Below are 27,817 nucleotides of genomic sequence, written 5' to 3'. Positions count from 1 at the left end.
ATTGGCCATATTAACATTTAACACAACCTGCCCTCTTGTTAAATGTAAGGCACAGTCCCCCATTCATTCCCTGTTAGGTGGTTAACACAGAAATTAGCATGTGCTAACTTCTTAGGCACTCATTAACTGCTGAGTTAACAGTTAATGCAGCTTAGTAAATAGGCCCCTTAATGCAACCTGCAAGTAACCTTAGTCAAGCCAGTGTTCACACATGTAAACATGTCATAATTGAAAAATACAACACAAAATTACATTAGATTAATGTTTTTAGAAGATGAACATGTTTCAAATATAGGGTGGGGTTTCTTTTTATAACAAACTCATTGATAACCAATCTAGAGGCTGCAGGACTAAAGTGCTGCATTTTTAATACGTACTTTATTTTATATATGCAAGCTATGGGAAAGTCTGCAAAAAAACAAAACATGAAACAAAAACTACAACTTGCTGAGCTGTAGATATTAAAAAAAAATCAATGTGAGAAAGATTTCATAGTTTATTTACCTACTAGTTATTGAGTTGCTTTGCATGATTTTTGCATCACAGTAGCTCATTAACTATCAATCTGGATACAATTTTGACATGGAAAACTACACAATAAAATGTAGAAAAGATGAAAAACTGAGAAAATGACATTTTGCATGCTAAAATACAATATCTGTTTAAGATAATGCAATGTTTGCAGCAGCAGCACAATTTCAGGTGGTTTGCAATGAGCTGTTTGCAGAGTTTTTCACTCAATAGTACATTGGCCTTCTTGGTTATAAATGGAGATCTGGAATGCATTTAAAGGCAAACTAATTCTGTGACTTCCATAATTCATCTGTTGCACGGCACGTGTGCTATAAGGATTTTGGTGATACATCTCCCAAACTAAAAAGTGACTTGAATAAGCAAGTTGTCAAAATTCTATGGCTGGAATCCCTGCAGTTCTGATATGAATAACTGGGGAGTGTGGTTGGGCCCATACATCACGTATGGTATCACTATATTCCTTGGGTATTTGCCATTTCTGACTTACTCTAAAATTGCCTAGGTGTAAAGGTTTGATGAGGTTTTTCTAACATGGTGGGAGTCATAAAACTCGAGTCTCACACAGTGTAATTTCTGCATTTTCTTATGAGTTTGCAATGCTTTTATTGTTGGTGATCACACAATAGTTTTGTATTAAAAGGAATTCACTAATCAACTTCTGACAAGGGCCAGGCTTCTGCATTTATTTCCTTTGCATCTAGCTTCTTCTGAAAATCTACAGTGATCAACAAAATTAAAAAAAGAATGTCTGTTCTTAGATACATCAGCAGAATGTATTTGGGAGTCAACAATAACAAATAAGATTAAAGAAATAAGGAAAATATGCCGAGACATGGGACAGGTTCAAACTCATTTTGTCTGTATTCTCAGCCACTACCACAATGCTAAAGAGCTCATTTATCACAGCAGCGCTGGTAAACAAGGAGACCCCCTGCAGTTATTTCTTCCTAGCAATATGTCAATGTAAAGTGATTGAAATGTATCAACATGGGGGGGGGGGGGGGGGGGGGGGGGGGAAACCCTCTACTGTACTGCGCCATCTTCAGATAAATTTTCAGTATCTGCACTGGCTGCTTATGAGATTTTGTTTCTGGATTCCAGAATGTCAATTCAGTTTCCTGTAGTGACTTCTAAATCATAAAACTCCTCACCATATTTCAGAAAAACAGCACATGAAGCTTTCTCTATCAACACATTGCTGCCAGGCTGAAAGCACGTCAGATCTCGCTGCACATCTTGGAGTTTCACATAAGAGAAGCAAAGGGAAAATTTCTTTTTGTGTGTGTGTGTGTGGGGGGGGGGGGGGGGGGGGGGAGAATCTCTTAATGGAAGAGAAAAAAAGGACCAGTTAACAGGAATATCCACTTTCCATTAAGAATATTCTCTATACGTAAAAATGTCATGGACTCGCTGCAAATAGAATCAATACGGTGCTATAAAATACTGCATGGTTGAATGAAGACACTTGGAATTTAGCTTTAAAAAAAAAAAGAAAAGAAAGAAATGCATCAAGACAACAAATCAAGCAGCACGTTTAAAAAAAGTAACTCCAATTAAATATTAAAATAAACTATTTGCTCACGTACCATACTTCAAAAGTTAACTCTAAAGAAAACTCTGATATAAGCTTCCAGCATTCTTTTTTGTCCTCAAGTAACCTTTTGCCTGCATCTTGGAAACACTGAAATTTACACATGGACTGCAGGGACTTGTAAACTAAACTGACAATGAGGAGGAGAATATTTTATTTAGCAGGGTCAAGTAAGGACCATTGTGTATTTTCAGGAACACAATACACAGCAGCAATTTCATCTGGGGTTAGTAAACCAGAGTACTAACTAACATATATAGTGTACCATAACATAAGCCAGCGGACCTTTAAGTTCTTCATAATTTATATCGTACCGACAAACAGGGAAGCTATGTTACAAGTTAATGTATGTATACCTATATATATATTGCAAAATTTTTTAAAATTATTTCTCCCATTCCAGTTGAAGACAGTTTAAACATTGTAAATTTCTAACACAAATGTTCTACTACAAAAGTTCTAATTTAATGTCCTGCATTTTTCTGTCTGTTGGACCTGCGCTTCTCTCCATTTGGAAGGGGCTGTCTTCCACATTTAAGATTTTTCTTGGTCCCTGCCTGTGACATATCATGTATGTCCTATTTTAGCAAGATTATCTAAAATGGCTTTGGCCACATATTGTCTTCTAATCTAGTGCTCAGTGGAGATGTAAGTGTCGGTACGAAATGGAAGAGTCGGCCAGTCAGCCCCAGCTGCAGAAGGCAGGTTTCCCTGGTCATTCAGAGACAAGTTCAAAAACCTTTTTCCAGTGGCTTGCTGGGTTTAATGAATTCAATTTTTAGTAACACGGGTGTTTCAGCAGGAGATGACAGGGCATTCCCCTCTTTAGACACGAGAGATGAAGGCCAGGCTGAGACTGCCTGGAATCTGAATGGTTTCCAGAGCAAGCGAGGATGGGTTAAAAGGGAAGGTCACGGGGAAGATGTGTTTTGCATCCATTAGCAGCTGAGGGGAATCTTTCCTGTCTCGCAAACGCACCTGCAAAGATAAAGAAAGCACAGGAGTTAGGCATTCTGCTTCTGAAGGAGAAACTAAAGTGAGATACAAAGGGCTGAAGCTAATATTTGTTTGTGAACTGTTTTAGAGCTGAGGGTCAAAGTAATTCAAAAGCCATGTGCCTCAAGGGGGGCAAAGGATAGCAGGGTGAAGATGAGGTATTCTATACACATGGTGGCAAATCTATAAAGGAGTGTCTACATGCAGCATAGAGATCACCTATTCTCTAATAACAGATGGGCTCCCACACACCATTATAAAGTACAGGCATAAACCCGTATTGCTGCGCCCATGTACGCCAAGTTGATAGCAGGTGTAAATAGGTGGGACTAAGTGTGGCAAACAATGCATGCAACTGATAGTATTCTCTAAGTTGTGTACATACAGTGGGGGAAATAAGTATTTGATCCCTTGCTGATTTTGTAAGTTTGCCCACTGACAAAGACATGAGCAGCCCATAATTGAAGGGTAGGTTATTGGTAACAGTGAGAGATAGCACATCACAAATTAAATCCGGAAAATCACATTGTGGAAAGTATATGAATTTATTTGCATTCTGCAGAGGGAAATAAGTATTTAATCCCTCTGGCAAACAAGACCTAATACTTGGTGGCAAAACCCTTGTAGGCAAGCACAGCGGTCAGACGTCTTCTGTAGTTGATGATGAGGTTTGCACACATGTCAGGAGGAATTTTGGTCCACTCCTCTTTGCAGATCATCTCTAAATCATTAAGAGTTCTGGGCTGTCGCTTGGCAACTCGCAGCTTCAGCTCCCTCCATAAGTTTTCAATGGGATTAAGGTCTGGTGACTGGCTAGGCCACTCCATGACCCTAATGTGCTTCTTCCTGAGCCACTCCTTTGTTGCCTTGGCTGTATGTTTTGGGTCATTGTCGTGCTGGAAGACCCAGCCACGACCCATTTTTAAGGCCCTGGCGGAGGGAAGGAGGTTGTCACTCAGAATTGTACGGTACATGGCCCCATCCATTCTCCCATTGATGCGGTGAAGTAGTCCTGTGCCCTTAGCAGAGAAACACCCCCAAAACATAACATTTCCACCTCCATGCTTGACAGTGGGGACGGTGTTCTTTGGGTCATAGGCAGCATTTCTCTTCCTCCAAACACGGCGAGTTGAGTTCATGCCAAAGAGCTCAATTTTTGCCTCATCTGACCACAGCACCTTCTCCCAATCACTCTCGGCATCATCCAGGTGTTCACTGGCAAACTTCAGACGGGCCGTCACATGTGCCTTCCGGAGCAGGGGGACCTTGCGGGCACTGCAGGATTGCAATCCGTTATGTCGTAATGTGTTACCAATGGTTTTCGTGGTGACAGTGGTCCCAGCTGCCTTGAGATCATTGACAAGTTCCCCCCTTGTAGTTGTAGGCTGATTTCTAACCTTCCTCATGATCAAGGATACCCCACGAGGTGAGATTTTGCGTGGAGCCCCAGATCTTTGTCGATTGACAGTCATTTTGTACTTCTTCCATTTTCTTACTATGGCACCAACAGTTGTCTCCTTCTCGCCCAGCGTCTTACTGATGGTTTTGTAGCCCATTCCAGCCTTGTGCAGGTGTATGATCTTGTCCCTGACATCCTTAGACAGCTCCTTGCTCTTGGCCATTTTGTAGAGGTTAGAGTCTGACTGATTCACTGAGTCTGTGGACAGGTGTCTTTCATACAGGTGACCATTGCCGACAGCTGTCTGTCATGCAGGTAACGAGTTGATTTGGAGCATCTACCTGGTCTGTAGGGGCCAGATCTCTTACTGGTTGGTAGGGGATCAAATACTTATTTCCCTCTGCAGAATGCAAATAAATTCATATACTTTCCACAATGTGATTTTCCGGATTTAATTTGTGATGTGCTATCTCTCACTGTTACCAATAACCTACCCTTCAATTATGGGCTGCTCATGTCTTTGTCAGTGGGCAAACTTACAAAATCAGCAAGGGATCAAATACTTATTTCCCCCACTGTATATTGGAGACACACACATGTATCTGTCCCTTTGCCCTTTGCACTTATATAAACCCTTACAGAATAGTGCCGAGTAATTACATGCGTGTCATTTAACCCTGCATTTACATGCAGTGTGGGTGTGCAGTTTTAACTTTCAATATAAGAAAGAAAGTCCCTCTCATTTCATGAGGAATACCATATGCAAATTGTAGGTCATGTCATCCTTGGCCAACCTAGATATTTGATTAATTAAAAGAGGATCATATCCTTTATATCATCACCAGTCCTATAAAACTGTTGGCAAACTAGTCATGCTTCAAGCATCTGGGAAATTGGCCAATGAGGTCAGTGGTGAAATCTGCAGGCCTGTTAGCTGTTTTTATAACCAGCAGAGAAGTTCTGAAAATATCGCTCATCACCCAGGGTTCAGAAATCAGAAGGATTCATTGGCATTTAGCTGCAGGTTCCCACAGGGAGAATCCAGGAAAGTGGGAATAAATGCCGAAGTCCCTAATATAATCTACAAGATCGCGGAATGAACACTGCACTCTTACAGAACACAGACAGTGGCTTACAAACACAGTTTAGTATTTTTGTAAGTTTTACACAACTGTCTAAATTGTATGTAATACTAGATTAACCATATACATTTTTCCAGGGTAGATTCAAAACTATCTGTGGAAGCCCTACAAGCACATAATACATCCACACAAGATAATGCATAGAAGACAGAAGAGAAAGACAATGAGGGAAATAAAACCAAGAAACGAAGAGACAAAAAAAGAGGGGGGGAGGGGGGGATAAATACACCATAAATACAAAATCGACAAAAGCAAACAGCAGTTCAAAGCATAGTTGCATCCAGCCATCTCGTTTAGATTAACTTCAAGCCAAACTGAACTACTTAAATAGGCAGTCTGTGTCTCTCCACCCACCACCTCCAATGTGTCATAACTGTATGTCCCACTTATCTACTATAATAATTTCCACCCCCAATGTTCTGAAGCTGACTCCGTGGCTTCACTGAACTGAAGGGTTCGTAAGGTTCGTCAGTCTGTCACCATCTCTCTCTGTCCCGCCCTCGCGTCAAAACGTGATGACATCGAGGGCGGAACAGTGAGAGGCAAGGCAACCAACCAACGAAAATAGTTTTCAGCACACCTGCACACCGCCTACCCTCTCTGTGTCTCGCGGTTGGCGGCCAAGCGAATTAAGAACTAAGCAAACAGCATACGCGTGAAAAAAACCTGGGAGCTGAACTTTAACATGCTGAGTGCCCGTGGCTGCGTCAGCCCCGCCGTTGCCTCTCCATGTCTGTGAGACAGTATGAGGGAGCTCCTGCTGGCTGTGGGTCAGGCCAGGACTTAGCTGGTGGATGGGAGAAGCACTGGGGTAGGGTGGGAGGGAGGGAAGGGACCCTGGAACTCGGAGGGAGGGACCCTGAAACTCGGAGGGAGTAAGAGAGGGGGGGACCCTGAAACTCTGAGAGAGGGTGACCCTGAAACTCGGAGGGAGGGGGCCCAGAAACTTGGAGGGAGGGGGGACCCAGAAACTTGGAGGGAGGGGGGATGGGGACCCTGAAACTCGGAGGGGGTGGGGTGGGGACCCCTGGCACACACTCATTCTCACACACACACACTCTCTCTCTCACAGACACACTCACACCCAGTCTCACTCACACTCAGTCTTACTTTCTCTGTCACACACACACACTCGCACATTCACTCTCTCTCTCTCTCTCTCTCTCTCACACAGTCACTCTCACACACACTCTTTCAAACATACACACTCCGAGGAAAACCTTGCTAGCGCCCATTTCATTCGTGTCAGAAACGGGCCTTTTTCACTACTGTGATATAACACGAGTCTCTTAAGTCTGCCTCCAATGATGAAAAAACTCAGTCACCAGCCAATGATAGACGAAGCGAGTGTCCTTCTTGAATAAGGCGGGAAATATCAGAGCCATATCTGCCCGTGCTGCTGAGCTTACATTGAATATGCTTGAAAATACAGTTCCTTAACATCGTAGCTTTATACTGTCATTCCTTCTCCCACACAAGCTCCGATCTGACTTTGTGAGAAATAGCAGCCTTACAAGTCTACATTCTACCCGTCATGGCAAGTCATTAAGTGAAGAAGAAAAAAAAAGGGGGGGGGGGAAGGGGGATATGACAAGTGACAAATATGAACATTGGTGAACATCGAGTAATACCAATACCCCGAAATCATACAGTGTGCTTGGTGTCTTCTAGAAAAATCGCCATCCATGAGCAGAGTTGTTCAAAGTTAGAGACTCCGCGCTTGTAACCCTTCAGGTATTTATTTTTATTACATTTGTACCCCGCACTTTCCCACTCATGGCAGGCTTAATGCGGCTTATATGGGACAATGGAGGGTTAAGTGACTTGCCCAGAGTCACAAGGAGCTGCCTGTGCCTGAAGTGGGAATCAAACTCAGTTCCTCAGTTCCCCAGGACCAAAGTCCACCACCCTAACCACTAGGCCACTCCTCCACTCCTGGCATCTCCTGGTACTGCATCAGGTGAGGAAGAAACCCAAGGCAAAGATTCCACAAAAGCAAGGGCCTCTCCTGGTGTGGTAAATAGTGAAGTTTTACCTTCATGGGTGACCCTGAGCTTTGCCGGGTACAGTAAGGCAAAATGAATATTTAGTTTAAACAAGGCAGAGCAAGCCAGTCCATAAGCCTTACTTTGCTGCTGAACTTGGACTGAGTAATCTTGAAAGCATAGTACCTTGACATTTTGATGCTTTTATGTCGTTCCTCCTCGAGTGGCACGCAAGATCATTCGTTTATGTGTATAATTCAAAATTTTTAGAATCACCACTCGTGGTTTATCTCTTGAGGAATTCAAAGAACCCAATCTATGAGCTCGTTCAATCTGAAAATAAGGCATCCTGTCTCCAAGGTTTAGTGCTGCCAGAAGCCATGTCTCTAAAATTCCCACGAGGTCTGATGCCCCAGCCAACTCTGGGATACCAACTAATTGTAGATTATTGTGTCGAGAACATAGTAACATAGTAGATGACGGCAGAAAAAGACCTGCACGGTCCATCCAGTCTGCCCAACAAGACAACTCATGTGTGCTACTTTTTGTGTATGCCCTACTTTGATTTGTACCTATGCTCTTTAGGGCACAGACCGTATAAGTCTGCCCAGCACTACCCCGCCTCCCAACCACCGGCTCTGGCACAGACCGTATAAGTCTGCCCAGCACTATCCCCGCCTCCCACCACCGGCTCTGGCACAGACCGTATAAGTCTGCCCAGCACTATCCCCGCCTCCCACCACCGGCTCTGGCACAGACCGTATAAGTCTGCCCAGCACTATCCCTGCCTCCCAACCTCCAGTCCCACCTCGCACCACTGGCTCTGGCACAGACCGTATAAGTCTGCCCCGCACTATCCCCGCCTCCCAACCTCCAGCCCCGCCTCCCACTACCGGCTTTGCTATCCAATCTCGGTTAAGCTCCTGAGGATCCATTCCTTCTGAACAGGATTCCTTTATGTTTATCCCACGCATGTTTGAATTCCGTTACCGTTTTCATCTCCACCACCTCCCGCGGGAGGGCATTCCAAGCATCCACCACTCTCTCCGTGAAGAAATACTTCCTGACATTTTTCTTGAGTCTGCCCCCCTTCAATCTCATTTCATGTCCAAATCGTCTAACTTATTTCTGTAAGCACTTCTGTTCGCCAGACAAACTTTGCGTCTGCTCCTCCAGCGCCGAAGTTCTGTGCAGCCCTGCATCAAGCTTCAAACATACGTTGTCCAGTCGTTCATGAGCCTCTTCAGTTCTGTCTAGCAAATTTTGTAGCTTAGTATCTAACACTTCTTCCACCACTGTTTTTACCTCCGCTACTAGCTTGGCCGTCCACATGCTGTTCCCCTGTGGGCTCAAGGTGCCACGTGAATCCGCCATCTTAGTCTCCACTGTTCGGAGCTTGTCCTGCTCCCTACGCAGCTGTTTCGAGGCCATACAGAGTGTTCTCTAGTTCTTTTTGAGCGCCCTTCATTGTTGTTAGCTCCCAATATGATATTTAGTTCGGATATGTTGGAAAATAAGCAGATTAGTTTTGTTTCAGTGGGGAAAGCCCGGGAGCTAGCAAAGGCTGCTTCTGCTCCCAGCCACGGCGATCACGTGACCTACTTACTTACTTATTTATTTATAGCAGCATTTATACCCCACATTCTCCAAACAGGTTTGGTTCAATGTGGCTTACAAAACTAGTACAAGAGGAGGCGAATTACATTTTAATAGGAAAGGTGGGGGGATAGAGGGTAGGGATGTGAGAGGGCTTGGTAAGAGCTAGAGGGGGAGGAGGCGTGTTACCATGCAAATGTTTTAGTTTTATGTGGGTAAGAACTTTTTGGACAGTTAAGTCTTAAGGTGTTTTCAAAAGTTGGTGTAGGTCTTAAGGTGTTTTCAAAAGTTGGTGTAGGGCGTTATGGACTTTATAGTGGTTTGGGAAGGGTGTTCCGCATCTTGGTGCTTTGGTAAGGGAAGTTCGCCGAGTGAGCGTCTTGTAGATGAGCTTGCGACATCTGGGGTAGTGCCGGGTCAGGTAACTCCTTGATTCCTTTAGCGCGTTCTTAAGGGGTAAGATGATCATGTCTGATAGGCATGCAGGTGCTTCACACCATGTAATATAAGCTATATCATAGTACAGAGTTTAAAGGTTATACGTGCTTTGATTGGGAGCTTATAACAGAGGGGTAGCTTTTTCGTATTGAGGCTTTCTGAGGATGAGTCTGGCTGTTGTGTTTAGAGCTGTTTGCAGTCTCTTGGTGATATGCTCTTTGCATCCTGTGTAAATTGCATTGCAGTAGTCAAGGTATGTAAGAACTGTGGATTGGACTACAAGTCGGAATATTGGTGAGGGGAGTTGTTTCTAATTCTTCTCAGTTTCCACATAGTGTGGAATGAGGTCTTTACTACCTTTCTGACTTGGGGTTCACATGTCAGTTTTACTCCTAGGAGTTTTAGGTTGTTTGTAAGGGGGTATGTAGTTCCATCTGCGGTTACGTTGGTTATGGAGGTTTGTTTGTGGGGTGCTGTTATTGCCAGGAAATGGGTTTTACCTTTGTTGAGTTTGAGCTTGAATGCCATGGTCCAGTTTTCTAAAGTGGTTAGACCTCTTCTGATTTTCTGTGAGATGTCTGTGATGTCATTTTCAAAGGGGATGTAGATGGTCACACTGCCGGCATAGATAAATGGGTTGAGACCTTGGTGTGGTGAGTGGTTTGGCTAGCGAGACCATCATGATGTTGAATAGGATCAGAGAGATGGATGATCCCTATGGAACTCCTGATTAGGGTTTCCAGGGGGAGGATAGTTGATTCTCCATTTTGACTTGATATATGACCTCATGGTAAGAATTTGCTCAAACCATTTGAGGACTGCTCCACGTATTCCAATTTTGTCAATTGTAGTAGAGTGTCGTGGTCTATCATATCGAAGGCTGAAGACACATCAAATTGTAGAAGTAGAATATTCCTGCCTTGACTGATTTCTCTTCTGAAGTTGGCAACGAGAGCAGTTAGCATCGTTTCTGTGCTGCAAAGCGATCTGAAGCCTGATTGGAAGTCATGAAGTATGGAAAAGTTGTCTATGTAGTCGGTGAGTTGCTTGTTGACTATACACTCCAGGAACTTGGCTATTGGTCAGTAGTTTTTTATGTCATTTTTGCTAGCTTTGGGAGTTTTGGGGATGGGTGATAGGATTACATTACTTTTTTCCTTAGGGAAGATTCCAGCAGTTAGTAGGTCTGTTAGGTAGGTTGTAATGCCTTCTATGAATTGGACGGGAGGATCTTTTAGTAAGTGACTTGGACATGTGTCCAATGAGCAATGGGATTTGGTAGTTTTGAGTAGTATTTGTCAGACAACTCAAGTCGTGTTTGGGTGAGAGAATGATGACCAAAATCTGTCAGTGTGAAATGGTTCGGCATTACTTGTGAGTTCATCCAGAAGCAGTTCGAGGTTTGGGTCGTCTTTTTGGAAGCTGGATCTTAGTGATGTTATTTTGTCTTCGAAGTAGTGAGCTAGATCTTGGGCACCTGGTGGATTTTCTGTTTCGACTGTATGATGAGTAGTGGACAGTAGAGTGTTGATTAAACTGTATAATTTTTTGTGTGTTTTTATAGTCATTTCCACTTAGTTGTTTGTAGTAGTTGAATTTGATTGATCTTAATTTTGATTTGTATAGTCTGATTTCCATTTTTTTTAATTTTCTTCAGCTTTGTGTTTTTTTCCATTGTCATTTTAGTTTTATGCATTCTCTTTTGAGTTCCTGTAGTTTGTTGTTGTACCAAGGATTCATATTGGATCTTGTAGTTCTCTCTGTTTTCAGTGGCACTATATTGTTGAGCACAGTCAGGCATCTGTCTTCCCAGGACATTAGGAACTGTGTGCAATTGTGGGGAGGTGATGAGGAGTCTGAGTAGATGTTGGGCCAGAAGGTTTCGTTGTTGATTTTACCTCAGGATTTGAAGGTCTTAGTAGTAGTTTTGATTTAGGGGGTAGATTCTTTCCAGTTGAAGGTTGCAAGTAGTTTGTAGAGGTCGGACCACAGTGTCTCTTTCCATTTTATGCCACTGTGGGAATGAGGTGTGTTTCTGTAAGTTTGTAGGTTATTAGATCGATTGTGTGGCCTTTGTTATGAGCAGGTTGAGGAGGTGGATACTGGAAGTTCCATTGTTGGAGGAAGATGTGACAGACTCTGGTATTTGCATCATTTGTGTTTTCTAGGTGTAAGTTTAGATCTTCGAGTAGCAGTATGTTAACAGTGTGATATACATGTGTTAGAGATAAAGTTGGTGAATTCCAGCTGGGTTTCAGACCATTTTCCTGGTGGTCTGTAGAAGAGGATACAGCACAGTTGGACTTGAAGGGTGTCAGCTCATATAGAGCATGATAGAATTTCCAGTTAGGGGAGCTATAATTGGACTTCAGTTTTGTTTTGCGGAAGAATTTGTAGATCACTGCTATTCCACCCCCTCTTTTTATGCCTCTTGTAGTTTGAAGACAATTGTATCAGGGAGGCATATTTCATTTAAGATAGGGTCGTCTTCGAATCAAATCCAGGTTTCAGTAATGAATAGAGCACTTAAGTTTTCATCCTCTATCCAGTTCCTGATGATTTCTTTTTTTGTTCACAACTGATCTAGTGTTTATGTATGCGAACGGTATTGAGGTGTAGTTGGAGGCTGTCTCATTGTTGGGGGCAGATTTTGATGAGGTTTTTGTGGCTAGATATGTTTGGTCTTTCTGTTATGTTTGCTTTCTTGTTTCTGTGAGTTTGGGTTGTAGGTTTTGTAGTGGGAGGGTGTAAGGGTGTTGATGTTGGTGTGACTTTTTAGTTATATCTGTTCTGTATGTGTTTGAACAGTTCAATAAAGACCTCTTGTTAAAATTTTTTTTTTTAAGTTAGTTTTTCACTTTGCCATTTTCAGTTCCAAGTTACACTTTACAGTGCACTTAAACCATATAGCGCTTGCAAAAATGACAAACTAAAAACATTTCACTGTATTATTTCATCATTATTTCTCTGTTTTAAAACAGCACATCCCTATTCTCCATTTTCCCCATCTCCTGTCCTCCTACAGTTCTTTCTGCTAATATACTCCTTCAATAGGGGGTCCTTGGCTTTTAATGTTACTGCAGGCATGAAATTCCCTCAGTTCCAATATAGAGCCACATCCCTGCAACTCCAGTAACCTCAGTCCTCTGGTGACTTTCACACTTACTAAAATCAAATCAGTATAATGTATTTTAAAAATGCATAAAAAGACCCAGAACACCGGTCACCTCAGTAGTTTTGTTCTGGTAAGAGGTAAGGTATGGTATGGTGGTAATTTTGAACATATTCGATAAAATAGAATGGTACACAGGGTTATGAGGTTGGAGGGTAGTGTGAGATTTCTCACAACAAAATGAGGATCATGTGTTATACAGTTGTTGTTGTAAGATGTTTCTGCTTATTATTTTGTTATGCTTGCTATCTTGTAGCCATTTGATGTTACCGTTTGGACTTGTTGCTTAATTGCTTGATGTTGGGTATATTTTATTTTGATCCTGAATAGAAACCATTAAACCTTAAAATGCATAAAAAGGCAGTTGGAGTTTTAGAACAGAAGCTGTTTCCATCATAAGATCCATTTATAGGAACAATTCTGATAGAAGAAATGCAAAGTTGGTGCCTTTTGAAGAGTATCCCTTTCCAGTATCATTGAACTGCCAGAGAATTGCAGGTGAATAATAGTGGTTAACAACCTACTAGAGGCTGAGTTTTGTGCAAGAACTGTTAAGGCCATACCCATAGCTCAAAGACGTGTAACCATATTTTCTAACATCTCTCTTGCAATTATTTTGGTTTTAGTAGAGTTTTTTAATTTTTTTTTTAACCTTTGCGGAGGTGATGATTTCATTACAGTTGTTTTATATTTGCGGATAAGGCTCAGGAGTGAGGTCAGAACTCTTAACATAAAGGAATAAAGATCAACCATCATGTACTGACAATTCAAAATTTAGACAAGAGGTTTGATATAAATCGACACAACCATCTTCTGAGACAGAAGGATGCATCACATTCAGTCATATCACATTAACAGTGTGTTCCATTCCATTTTGTCTGATCCATCTCTGAACTAGAACATTATTATATGCGTAAGATTTATCTATTTTTATTTCATCATCTTAATCATGGCACAATGTGTATCTTACATTCAAAACAAATCACTGGCCAAACACTGAAGATACTTAAGTTTATGGATGTGAAGCCACATCAAGATGCCTCAAATGTGTTGACCCATATTCTAATAAAAGATGCACAGGGCACAAAATAGCAGCACATTCTATTTATATCATATTTGATTTAGGCAAATTCACCTATCATTCATTTTATAGACCCCCAAATTATGGTGGACAAAGACTGGGTAGAACAGAAAAAGCTCCTGCAACTACCATATATGTGTCTTTTCTAAATTCTGTGGTGACAAGATACAAATTTAAAGAAAATGTAAAAGTTTTGTCAGCATTTTCTGTGTTCCTTTACAACTAAGGCCCTATTCCAAACAGCTGCCATCCACCAGTGAATTGGTGATACAGCCTCGCTTGTCGAACACGGCACAATGAGAAGATGCACACTGCAGAAAATCTGTGACCTTACCTGGATAGTACGAATAAACAACACGGAGACTCTTTCTTCAAATTCATTGACTGGTGTATACAAATTCAAAACTTTTACAATCTGTGTGAAGAAAAAACAGTACTCTTAATTTGTGAAGATTCTCAAATTGTGTTTTGTTTTGAACAGAAATAGCAAACAGCTAATTAATATTAGCACTAGGGGTAATATGGGACAGTGAATGCTCTTTACATACAGTACTGTATTAACCACCTTTACAAGTTCCTAATTACTTGACTTTTTTGAGGTAAATTATAAGGGTCATGATCCCCATAGCCACAAAACAGAAGTAAATCTTATTTTTCATCTAATCTTATTATAAACATAGTAACATAGTAGATGACGGCAGAAAAAGACCTGCACGGTCCATCCAGTCTGCCCAACAAGATAAACTCATATGTTTATTATATTTGAGAAACAGCAATACAATCTGAATGCAAGAAAGGATTTATGGAGACCAGTTATGTGTATAAGATATCATTCCAAACATTTCTGGTGTGAAGTCCAGATATGCCAGAAATTTCAGTCCAGCACAGATTGCCACAATTTGATCACATAAGAGGTTTATATTTAATTTAAAACAACCATTACAGATTAAACTGAATACTAGGCCTGGGGGGGGGGGGGGTCTCTTCTAAAAAGTTATACCTGTTTTTGTATTTTATCATACTTTTGTTTATTGGCATTTTATTATGTAATAAGCCACCAAGAACATTAGATTGCGCGGCCTATAAGTTTATATATAAATAAATATTTTAAGACACCGTTTATTTGGAGCATTTTCATAGTACTGTACTTCTCCCTCCCTAGTTCGAAGCAGCAGGACAGGGGTGTATAAGAGCAGCACTGAGTCCTGATGAAACAATAGCTCACAAGAGACCTGAAATGTGCTGCTGCTGGAGGTGGGGGGTGAGGGGAGAATTCCGGTGTTACCTGTGCAGTAGTGAGAGCATTGCACATGGAGCAAATCGCCTCAGCATCTTCATCTGTTTTCTTTTTCACTTGCAGCAGCTGTGCAGCCTGTATTAATGGCTCCAGGGTCTCCTTGGCACCACTGTTCATCAGATTCTTGTCACGCAGCCATTCTTCAAGCTGGCTCACATTGTACCTGGGGAAGAAAGACATTGATGGATAGTCAGCAAATCTCAAGAGCTCACTGCTCCTGGAAAGGTAGAGCGGAAAATAAATATTGGAATAAATACATAAAACAAAATTCATTGGAAGGAGAAGAAAAATCATCAGCCACTCGCCTAACTGAACATTCTGTGACACCTGTCTTTTCTAGTAAAAAGATGTTGTTGGGGGAGGGAGAACACTGTAATAATTTATAACTGTGGCAAATTTAGACTTATTCGAATAGGAACTATTCCATGTTATGAAGAACATCGTTGTCCAGCATAATATGGTTATTAGTCTGTAATTCCTTTAGCAGTAGGAAGCATGAGGCACTGCCCTAGCCAGTTTTCCACAACTGCTCTCATAGACATCACAACTGAACCAAAGGCTCTGGATTCTTCCGGTTACTCAGACATGCATAATAGCAGAGAAAAAGCTCTAGAAATATATATGGGGCCTCAATTTTCAAAGGGTTTTGGTCTCTCAGGGCTTGATTTACTGAGACATTTTTCCCATTCTGTGTCTATGGGCGTTTCCATGTGAAAGTGGGACACTCGGAGGTAGCAGTTTAGGAAAGGGATGGTGAATTAAGACCAAAAATACTATAATGCCTTTGTATCGCTCCATGGTGAAACCACTGCCGTGAGTATTGTGTTTAAAGAACAGCGACCAAAATGAATAAAGGGGATGGAACTCCTCTGGTATGAGGAAAGGCTAAAGAGGCTAGGGCTCTTCAGCTTGGAAAAGAGACGGTTGAGGGAAGATATGATTGAGATCTACAAAATCCTGAGTGGTGTACAAAGAGTAGAAGTAAATCAATTTTTTACTCATTCCAAAAGTACAAAGACTAGGGGACGCTCAAGAAAGTTACATGGAAATAATTTTAGAACAAACAGGAGGAAATATTTTTTCACTCTGGAACTCTTTGCCGGAGGATGTAGTAACAGCGGTTAGCGTATCTGGGTTTAAAAAAAGGTTTGGACAAATTCCTGGAGGAAAAGTTTATAGTCTGCTATTGAGACAGACATGGGGAAGCAACTGCTTGCCCCGGGAGTGGTAGCGTGGAATGTTGTTGCTAATTGGGGTTCTGCCAGGTACTTGCGACCTGGCTTGGCCACTGTTTGGGAAAACAGGATACTGAGCTAGATGGACCATTGGGCTGACCCAGTATGGCTACTCATGTTCCTATGTAAATCTTTTGATTTAAAGGTGCCTTTCTCCCTTGGAACAATTAAGTAGACTCCAGAGTATCTGCCTTGTCCCTGTTTGGCCTGGGGAACTAGAGCAATGTCCTGGAGAGCCAGCAAGGAATCTATAGTGGCCTGAACCTCGACTGCCTCGGTTCCCTTTCAAGAAGGAAACTGCAAGAAGAGAAGAGCGACTGGGTGGGAGAACTCCAACTTGTAACCTTCTGTAAAAATATCCAGAACCCACTCCTCCCCAAACTCCTGAAGACGTCCTCCCACGAGAGGAAGAGAAGAGTTGACCAGCCTCGCATCACTGCAAAGCTCAGGAGGCATTGGGCACCCTAGCTGACTGAAAGGAGGACTTCTGTCTGTACAAAAGGAAGATTGGTGCGTGTGAAAGCGAGACATCCATGTTGCCGACGACCAAGCTGGTACCGTCTGCTGTCTAGAAATTGAGATCAAGAGACCCCTGAAGATGGACTACCAGAGGCTTTTGGCTTATCTTCTGGCAACCACTGCAGCTTGGTTCCCCCAGTTCTTTCACCAAGTTACTGAGATCTTCTCCAAATAGTCACTTGCCCCAAAAGGGCAGTTTAACTAGATGTGCCTTTGATGTTGCATCGGCTGCCCAATGCCACAGCTAGAGCTGCTGACCTGCTATGACAGCCAAACAATGTACTGCGGCCACAACCCATAACATGTCATAAATAGCATCCACCAAGTAGTCCAATCCTGCTTTCAGCTGGGTGTTATGGTGCCCATCTTGTGTTGCAGACTGATGATGCCACTTCAGGCATGTTCTTTCCACAAACGAGCTACACACTGTCGCTTGAAGGCACAAAGAAACCACTTCAAAAGCTTGTTTCAGCGAGCCTTCTAGCTTCCTATCCTGTAGGTCTTTTAGGGAAATGCTCCCTTCCACCGGTGAGGTGATCTTAACAAGACAGTCTACCCTGGGAAGCTGCATTTTCTCTTTCTCCTTCAGAGCCAACGGGTAGAGATGAGCCATGGCCCTTCTCACTCTCATCCCCGTGTCTGGTGAGACCCATTCTGCTGTAAGCTGGTCCTGAATGTCAGGATGCATTGGGAAGGACCTCTAAGCTCCCTCATGATTGACGAAAATAGAACTCCTGGCGCCTCAGAAGGCTCCTCAGTGGAAAGCACTGCCAGTGCCTCAGAAATAAGAGTAATGAGCTCCTCTTTAAGAAACAACCTCGGTACTTACTGGTCATCTCCCTCCCTCCTTTAATGGCTCTTTCAACGATGGCTCCTCTGAATAGACCCAAGGCCACATCAGATAAGGAGGGTGAAGCAGAGAGCCTCATTTATAGTGGGGCGAGAAACTGCCTTGCAGCAACTCTGACTGGCCATGCTTCAGTAAACATGCATGGTGTAAGAGCAACATTTATTTATTTGTTATATTTATATCCCACATTTTCCCACCTATTTGTAGGCTCAATGTGGCTTACATAGTACCAGAGAGGTGTTACAGACTCCAGTGTAAACAAATACAAAGTGATGTTGTGGTAAGATAAAGTTTCATGTGGCACAGCTACACTAAGGAATTGTACAGCAGACGAGTTGTGTTATGTCCATTACGTTCTTTAGTTTTGTTGTGTTGCAAAGATCAGGCATTTATGTTGGATTGGTATGGTATGCCTTTTTAAGCAGGTTAGTTTTTAGTGATTTCTGGAAGTTTAGGTGGTCGTTCGTAGTTTTCAAGGCTTTTGGTAATGCGTTCCAAAGTTGTGTGCTTATGTAGGAATAACTGGACGCGTAAGTTGATTTGTATTTGAGTCCTTTGCAGCTTGGGTAGTGCAGATTTAGGTACGTTCGTGTTGATTCGGATGTGTTTCTAGTTGGTAGGTCGATCAAGTCTGTCATGTATCCCGGAGCTTCACGGTAGATAATTTTGTGAACCAGAGTGCAGATTTTGAAAGCAATGCGTTCTTTGATTGGGAACCAGTGTAGTTTTTCGCGAAGGGGTTTTGCACTTTCAAATCGCGTTTTTCCGAAGGTAAGCCTAGCTGCCGTGCTTTGAGCGGTCTGAAGTTTCTTTAAGGGTTGTTCTTTGCATCCCACATAAATTCCATTGCAGTAATCTATATGGCTTACTACCATTGATTGTGTCAGGTTGCAAAATGTTCCCCTCGGGAAGAATGGTTTCACGCGTTTGAGTTTCCACACTGAGTGGAACATTTTCTTTGTTGTGGATGTCACTTGGCTGCCTAGTTTATTCCCTATGCTTGGCATAAACTCCCCGAGCCCATACGCCAAGCCCCCTCCCTGCCCATCTTCAAATCCTTGCTCAAAGCACACCTCTTCAATGTCGCATTCGGCACCTAACCATTATACCTCTATTCAGGAAATCTAGACTGCCCCAACTTGACATTTCGTCCTTTAGATTGTAAGCTCCTTTGAGCAGGGACTGTCCTTCTTTGTTAAGCTGTACAGCACTGCGAAACCCTAGTAGCGCTCTAGAAATGTTTAGTAGTAGTAGTAGTGTTAAGTTGCGGTCCATTGTAACACCGAGGATTTTCAGGCTGTCTGAGATAGGGAGGGTGTAATCTGGGGTGTTGATAATAGTGGGGTTGTCTGCGCTGTGTAGGGATGAGAGGATGAGACAGTGTGTTTTTTTCTTTGTTTAGTTTTAGTTGAAATGCATTTGCCCAAGAGTCCATGATGTTCAAGCTGATCTTGATTTTGTTGATTTCAGTCAGTTTAGGTTTGTAAGGAATGAATATTGTGGCATCGTCTGCATAGATGAAAGGGTTATGGCCTTGGTTGGATAAGGACTTGGCTAGTGGGGTCATCATTAGGTTGAAGAGGATCGGTGATAGTGGTGATCCTTGTGGTATTCCACAGTCTGCTTGCATTTGTGGCCATTTGAGATCCCATAGTTGGAGGAATTCCTTACATTCTTGTATGTTGATTGAGTTTGGGCCTTCTAAGTGAAGGTTCATGTCTCCTAATACTAGTACATTGGAGTTGGTTACACGTGTTTGAAATGAAGTCCATGAAGTTAGTCTGGCCTTCGTTCCAGTTACCTGGAGGTCTGTAAAACAAGACACAATTCAAATGATTGCGTAGCGTTTTGTTGTGGATTCTAATTGAGGCAATTTCAAGTTGAGGTGTCATGGACTCGGCAGTGGTTTCGGTGGTAAAGTGGGAAATATACATTCCAATGCAGCTGAATGCTCTGTCGGGCTCCGAGGTTGTAAAATAGCGGCTGTGCTCTGTTTGGCCATTGAAAGGGCTCAGTTGAAACAAAAAGATTATTCTGATTCGGTCACTACTACCTCGCTTCAAGCTCGGAAACGCTCTAAATCCATGGCATATGCGAGGGTGTGGAGAACATTCGAAGGCTGGTGTTCTGAATGCAGACTTTCTCCCTTCTCTGCTCAGATCATGCACATCCTAGCGTTTCTCCACGAAGGCCTTCAGAAAGGACTGGTGGTGGGTTCTCTAAAAATTCAGGTTATGGCTTTGGCCTGTTTCAGGGGCCAACTACAAAAGAGGTCCCTTGCAGCTCACCTGGATATTGATCGATTCTTGCAGGGAGCAGGCTGCTTGTGGCATCCCTTTTGTACACTGTGTCAAGAGTGGAACCTTAATTTAGTCCTCTGGGCTTTGCAGAAGCCTCTTTTTGAGCTACTCTGGAAGGCCTCCTTGATAGGTCTTACACTAAAGAGCATTCTTGGTGGCTGTTGCATTGGCACATAGGGTTTCAGAGCCTAAGGCTCTCATTGGGATTCTTTGCTCCACTTTTCGGAGGCAGGGGTCTCCCTGCGCACAGTTCCTTCTTTTATTCTGAAAGTGGTTATCAACATTTCATCTCAACCAATCTGTGGAGCTTCTGTCCTTTCACAGAGAGGACGAAGGGGCTCTGTGGAGTGGAGGAGTAGCCTAGTGGTTAGTGCAGTGGACTTTGATCCTGTGGAACTGAGTTTGATTCCCACTGCAGCTCCTTGTGAGTCTGGGCAAGTCACTTAATCCTCCATTGCCCCTGGAACAAAATAAGTACCTGAATATATGTAAACCACTTTGAATGTAGTTGCAAAAACCTCAGAAAGGCGGTATATCAAGTCCCATTTCCCTTTCCCCTATATTCTTTCTAGAAGGATCTCAATGTGCATAGAGTCCTCATTAGATATCTGGAAGTCATGAATGAGTTAAGTCACAAATGATTGTTTGTGCTTTTTTTGTTAAACAGAGACTTCCAAGCCCACAATTACTAGATGGCTGAAGGACATCAACTTATTTGCTTGCAGGGAAGCAGGGTGCTCAGGCTTGAGGCGTACAGCAACATCCTGGGTAGAGACCGTCTCTAGTGGATATTTGCAAGGTGGTGATGTGGTCAACATTGCATACTACTGGGTGGATGTTGTGGCAAGCTCTGAAGCCAGTTTTGCGGCTTCAGTCCGCGGGGCTATGGTGCCAGGATCCCACCCACTCTAGGGGTTACTTTTATACATCCCACAGGTTCTGGAATAGGGGGAAGTTATGTAATGTTAGGATAAAATTAGGTTTTACCTGATAAATTAAGAACATAAATATTGCCATACTGGGACAGAGCGAAGGTTCATCAAGCCCAGCATCCTGTTTGGGGACCCCCGCCAGCAAACCAGGGTCCCAGAGCAAATTTGGGGGGGCCCAGTCCCCCATGGCCCTACCTAGCTACCAAGTCTTAAGCTGGTGGGGGTTGGGGACCCCCCCTCCAGCCAAGGTATTGGCAGCAGCGGTGCTTCAGCTGGTGGGGGTTGGGGACCTCCACCAGCCAAAATGTACAGCGGTGGCAACCAAAATGTGCCCCACCTTGGTCTCTGGCCTCCTCCCACCTCAAGGTCTGACTCTGTCCCTGCTTCCTGTCACACTTAATGAACTTCCTTCCAAACAGTCCCAAAACCCAACTCCTTGCCAAGTTTCATAATTACTGTTTGGGGGCTGGAGGTTGTGTGTGGTTGAAAAGGTGTGTGTGACTATGCTAATCTGCTGTGAGATTTTGCTCAACGGTCTTATGAATATTTCCTTTTCAATACCGCTGTCTGATGCATCTCAGCTATTGCTCAGCATTCACCTTCCAGAGGCCTAAAAGATTTGGGGTTAAATAGAAACTATGCAATCTAAAACTGATATTGATTAGTAAATCGCCAAATAAATCAACTCTTACAGTTCACTGAGTGAAAATGCTCTGCTCTCTCTCTCTTCTCACCTTATCTGCATGCCCTTGCTCCAAGAGCACATATCCTTGCGTAGAAGCAGGTTGTTCAGCGTGACTGCCCCGATGATGTAGAACATCTGCTTCACCACCTGCTTGATGAGCTCTGGGTCCATACCATGTTGGCACATTATCGAGTGGAAGGTGTTGAGCTGTCTAATGATGGAGTCCAAGGTGTAAGTCCCTTCATCAGCAATGCTTGAGGTCCTCTTCCGCAAGCCTGTAGGCTTTACACCAGAGACGCCCTGGATAGTCTCATGCTCCAGCATTCCAGAAACTGGTAATGAAGCACAGAATGGTTATGAGCAAGGTTGGGGTGGGGGTGAGGGAAATTTAACCAACGCCAGGGGTAATAGTATCTGGTGATCCCTCCTGGCACATTAGAGAACAAGGGAAAGAATAATATCCCACCCAGGAACCAGAAATGTGAACTCACAAATTGTAATTTCATACTTCTATTAATTTGGAGGAGTAGCCTAGTGGTTAGTGCAGTGGACTTTGATCCTGGGGAACTGAATTTGATTCCCACTGCAGCTCCTTGTGACTCTGGGCAAGCACTTAACCCTCCATTGCCCCTGGTACAAAATAAGTACCTGAATATATGTAAACCGCTTTGAATGTAGTTGCAAAAACCTCAGAAAGGCAATATATCAAGTCCCATTTCCCTTTATTTCTATTACAAGGTGCCACATCTAAAGACAATAATTTTATGACAGAACACGTAAGCCTCCAAAGATGTGATACCGATTGCTGCCGTGCTGAATGCGAAGAAGCCCATTCTAGTCCCATAGGATTCTTTGTATTCAGTGCACCGCTAATCAGTAGTGCAGCTTTGTAAACGGAGCTCTTAGTTAACAGGGCAGGAGGGTACCTATTTTCCAAAGCTCAAGGCTGCCCCCTTAAGACTCACCCATTTAGATTGGCCTTTAGAGATAACAGGGAGCAATATGGGCACTGTCTGTCTGAAAACTATGCTCTGTACTTGATGAATGATTAAACCCTGGTTTTATTGCTTTTACAATGTGAATACTGCTATTCTATATTTCCCTATCTTATTTGGTTTTGGAGTTCTCTTCTAATTGTTTTAAATTTGTAAACCACTATGTTATGTTTCAGGAATAGGAGTATATCAATAAACAAACCATAAACCACATTTTTGACTATTTTGAGGACATATAGAGGGGCATAAATGAACAAAAACGTCTATCTCCATGGGTGTTTATCTCCGAGAACGAGTCCGTGAAGGGGAGGATCGAACCGTATTTTCGGAAAAAATAGACGTCCATGTTTTATTCGACAATTTGTGAGCTGGGCGTTTTTGTTTTTCAGTGATAATGGAAAATGAAAGCGCCCAGCTCAAAAACGAATAAATCCAAGGCATTTGTTCATGGGAGGGGCCAGGAGTCATAGTGCACTGGTCCCCCTCACATGCCAGGACACCAACCGGGCACCCTAGGGGGCACTTTTACAAAAACAAAAAAAAAGGTAAAAGAGCTCCCAGGTGCATAGCACCCTTCCCTTGTGTGTTGAGCCCCCCAAATCCCCCTCAAAACCCACTGCCCACAAGTCTACACCATTACTATAGCCCTAAGGGGTGAAGGGGGGCACCTACATGTGGGTACAGTGGGTTTCGGGGGCCGTTTGGAGGGCTCCCATTTATCAGCACAAGTGTAACAGGTGGGGGGGGGGGGATGGGCCTGGGTCCACCTGCCTGAAGTCCACTGCACCCCCTAATAACTGCTCCAGTGACCTGCATATTGCTGCCAGGGAGGTGGGTATGACATTTGAGGGTGAACATAAAAAGTTGTGAAACGGCATATTTTGTGGTGGGAGGGGGTTTGTGACCACTGGGGAAGTCAGGGGAGGTCATCCCCGATTCCCTCCAGTGGTCATCTGGTCATTTAGGGCACTTTTTGGGGCCTTATTCGTGGAAAAACAGGGTCCAGGAAAAGTGCCCTAAATTCTCGCTAAAAACGCATATATTTTTTCCATTATCAGCGAAAGGCACCCATCTCTGATCGCCCGATAACCACGCCCCAGTTCCGCCTTCACCACGCCTTCGACACGCCCCCATCAACTTTGTCCGCATCCACGACGGAGTGCAGTTGAAAATGTCCAAATTCGGCTTTCGATTATACCGCTTTATTCGTTTTTGTGAGATAAACGTCTATCTCCCGATTTGGGTCGCAATATAGGCGTTTTTCTTTTTCAATTATAAGCTGGATATTCACCTATATTTTATAAAACACTGGCAAAATCCTGCAAAAATTGCACCAAGACTGATGACATGAACACTTAGGGGTCCTTTAAATAAGGTGTACTAACAAATTTAGGTCTAGATTCTATGAATGGCGCCTAAAAAAATCTGAGCGGAAAAAAATCATGCTTAGGCGAGTTCTCAAAAGTGCACCTAAATTTTACAGAATAGACTTAAATTTCCGTGCAGTATATAGAATATGCCAAGCGGCTTGCCACGCAACTAAATTTAGGCCACGTTTTACTTGGTGTAAATCCAGACACCAAAATTAGGCGCAGATCGTGTGTATTTTAAAAAAGTGCATACATTTTAGAAACGACCGTGCCTTGCCCATGGCCACGCCTCCTTTTCAATTATGTGAATTAGAATTTAGGTACACCACGTTTAAGTGACCTGTTTACTAAGCAGCGTTATAGGTGCATTAACATTTTTAACACGCGTTAACCATGTACTTGCGTCAACTATGTACATGCCTACAATATCCCTCGCGCAGTGAAGAGGCACTTTAGACAATTTGGTGTTAACGCCCCCCCCCCCCCCCCCCCGACAAAGCAGAGATTGCGATCAGGCACCTGTCGGGGCTTATGGGCAAGCCAGTCTGATAAGTGTCACACAACCACAATGTTACCTATGCATTGTTATGTTTAAATAAGTAACCGTATGAGTGATTGCAGCAGAGGTAGGTTGGGGGAAGAGCCTTTGATTAAAAAAACATACACAAGCACAGATTCACCGCGGGAGTGAAGTGACAGTAGCCGTGTTGTGCAACATGAGACTCTACTTCATTTGACCTAAGAAGATTTTGGTGTTACTCTAAGTACACTCTCTACTATATTTTTTGTTTTGTACTATCATTTAAAGAAACAGTAGATGAGAGCCAGTATTTTTTGACAGTTTACTGTACAAGTAGGCACTGGCTTGCACTGCATGTACCTTTAGCATGATATAATTTTATAAGAGGCCATTTATGTAGTTTTATAAAGTGGGTGCTAACATTTATGTGCAGAATACAAGCATAAAAGATGAGAAAGGAACGGAAAACAATGTGTCATTAAACTCTGGAATTCATCAGAGAATGCGGTAAAAGCAGTTAGCTGTGGGGTTTAAAAAAGGTTTGGATAACTTGCTACAAGAAAAGTCCATAAGCTATTATTAAGATGGACGTGGGGAAAATCCACTGCTTATTTGAACTTTTTTGGGATCTTGCTAGGTATCTTTGACCTGGATTGGCCACTGTTGGAAACAGGATGCTGGGCTTGATGGACCTTCAGGTCTGTCCCAGTATGGCAATACTTATGTTCTTATGAGAATGACATATGTGCATATGAGTGTGCATGCAGGTAAATGGAAATATTCTACCTAAACGCTATTTTGTAAATATGCACATATCTTACATAACATGTATTGTACAGGTAGAGCATGGGCAGGACTCATTTCCACACACAGCTTATAGAATATTGTGTATGACTGGAACTTGGGTGTGAGGTGTAATGTGTGCACCTAACTTACAGGTGCATACTTTCGTAATCTAATATTATGTGTGGGATAAACACAAAAAGATTCCTAGATGGAAAGAGAATGGAAGCAACACAAAACTTAGCAGTTCTTAGACCGTAACTCCAGTAATTGGGAAATAAGGCTAGTGCCAGGCAGACTTCTATGGTCTATGCCCCGATTATGGCTAAGCACATCTGGATGGACTGGAGTGCATTTCAACGGCAACGCCAGTAATTGGAGAATATGTCATGCTAGGCAGACTTCTATGGTCTGTGCCCTGAAAATGGCAAGGACAGATCAAGGTCAAGAATATATATGTTCTATTACAACATATGCTATGAGTTTATCTTATTGGGCAGACTGGATGGACCGTGCAGATCTTTATCTGCTATTATCTACTATGTTACTACATAGTCTTGATTTAAAGTGGGCTATTAATCTTTTGAATAAAAATAAAATAAATATTCTATAAAGCAAAATAAGCACCTAAGTTCCTTTATACAACAGGCTCCTACCAGGCACCCAGTGATAAAATTACCCACTAAATGTCCTCATAGCCCATAAAATGTCTTGGTGCACTTAATTCATTTGGTTTATTTTGCCATCACAGGCCAGATGGTAGCAATCAGTTCCCTGGTTCTAGCAATGGCCTTCAGTTCCTGAGGGATTTATATACAGCAAGCAGAAATGGCTTCATTCTTTCATCATCGGTGTCCTGATGTCTAGAGAAATCTGTATCCGTTCTAACTGTCGGATCAGATCTGACTGCACTCACCGGACAAGGCCTCTCAGGAATTAGCCCATCACAGATGAATTCTACCAGCAGGTAGAAAAGTAAATAGAAATCCCATTACAAAGAATCCAATTTATGAGAAAATCTTTGCACACATGAGCTGCATTACCTCCAGTAATCATGGCTTCTAAAGAGTACTAATCAGATCTGCAGATTTTTCAGAGCCATTTCAAAAAATGGTGTGATAAAAATACAGAGTGGATGTCTGCTCTCATGGATGTATAACACACTGCTTTCTGCCTTACCAATCATTGGCTGTAGGATGACCTCTAACACTCGGACAAGCTGCTGGTAGATCTGTATGGCCAGGTCACTCAGGACCTGTCTGTATTCAGCAAGGTCAAAGTTCGTCAGGCAGTGCTCATTTTGACGAGACGTGTTGTGCTTCATAAATCCCTGGGGTGACAAAGCAACAAACTCATGTTAGGTGTGCATCTCTCCTTTCATGTATATTTAATGCAAGAGAAGAGATAGGGATATGATATTCACCACCTGCTCCCTCCATCACTAGAATACTCACAACCCCAATCAAAAAAAGTGCACTTTATGTTAAGGTTTCCATGTAAATACTTAACTAAACAGAAGATGGTTCTCTAGCTCATTCCATAGATGACTATTTTTACTCCACACACACAAATCTCTTTCCTGATTGGGATGTTTATCTATCTGATGAAGCTTTTTAACGTATCTTATAAGCATATTGTTTTGCTATCTCTCTTGCGCTTTTATTAATTTCGTTTTCTTGTCTATTGTCTTTTGTCAGATTGCATATGTTAATTTGTAAGCCACTTACAATTGTTTAGATAATGAGGGTTAGAAATGTTTAAAATAAAATAAAATTTGGATTTTGAAGTTACATTGCCATCTATCCGGCTTAAAAGTCTGGCGAGTTATATTAATAATATACATTCATTCACATATTTAAATGGAAGACAGCCTTCTTCACGATAACTAACTCCCTTAAACAGCATTAATGTATGATGTGTTAATTATGAAAAGAAAAATCTTCAATAAAAATATAGTTCAAAAGAGTCTGCTGAAGCATTACTTTACAGTGCATTATAGTACTTAAGAGTTTATAAAACAAACAGAAGCACTATTTTTGCAGTACATGGCCTAGAATTATGGAATAAACTGCCCACTGAACTAAGACTCCAACTTTCTCTGGATGCTTTTAAAGCTGGCCTTAAGACTTTTTTTGTTTTAAGATACCCTCCCCCAAGGGAGGTGGTGGAGAAAAAAAAAAACCTGACAGAATTCAAAAAGGCGTGGGATGAACAAAGAGCATCTCTAATTAAAAAATGAATGGTATAATAAACAAAACTTAAAGGGTTGCATATGTGTTTGCATGTCAAGTGGCACTTGGATGGTAACTCTGGCTGTATTGACTAAGGCTGGTGCTGGGCTGGCTTGTACAGTCTAAGTTCTGCATATAGCAATCCGGATGTAGGATGGACTGGAGA

At 42.5% G+C, this 27,817-nt stretch overlaps 1 protein-coding gene across 1 annotated transcript in view; it reads right to left on the bottom strand.

Moving 5' to 3' along the window:
- Positions 1 to 1,817: 1,817 nt before the first annotated feature.
- MYO5A (myosin VA) overlaps positions 1,818 to 27,817 on the bottom strand; it is a 360,108-nt gene continuing 334,108 nt past the window's right edge. The window contains 5 exon segments of the mRNA XM_030189293.1: positions 1,818 to 3,103; positions 14,269 to 14,349; positions 15,220 to 15,394; positions 21,802 to 22,084; positions 26,600 to 26,750. Of these exon segments, the coding sequence (XP_030045153.1) occupies positions 2,951 to 3,103; positions 14,269 to 14,349; positions 15,220 to 15,394; positions 21,802 to 22,084; positions 26,600 to 26,750 (843 nt within the window). The 3' untranslated portion in view covers positions 1,818 to 2,950.

This window comes from Microcaecilia unicolor, chromosome 1 (assembly GCF_901765095.1).
Source record: "Microcaecilia unicolor chromosome 1, aMicUni1.1, whole genome shotgun sequence".
Lineage (NCBI taxonomy): Eukaryota > Metazoa > Chordata > Amphibia > Gymnophiona > Siphonopidae > Microcaecilia > Microcaecilia unicolor.
Note: the sequence above shows the minus strand (reverse complement) of the source record. Positions and strands in the feature narration are given on the sequence as shown.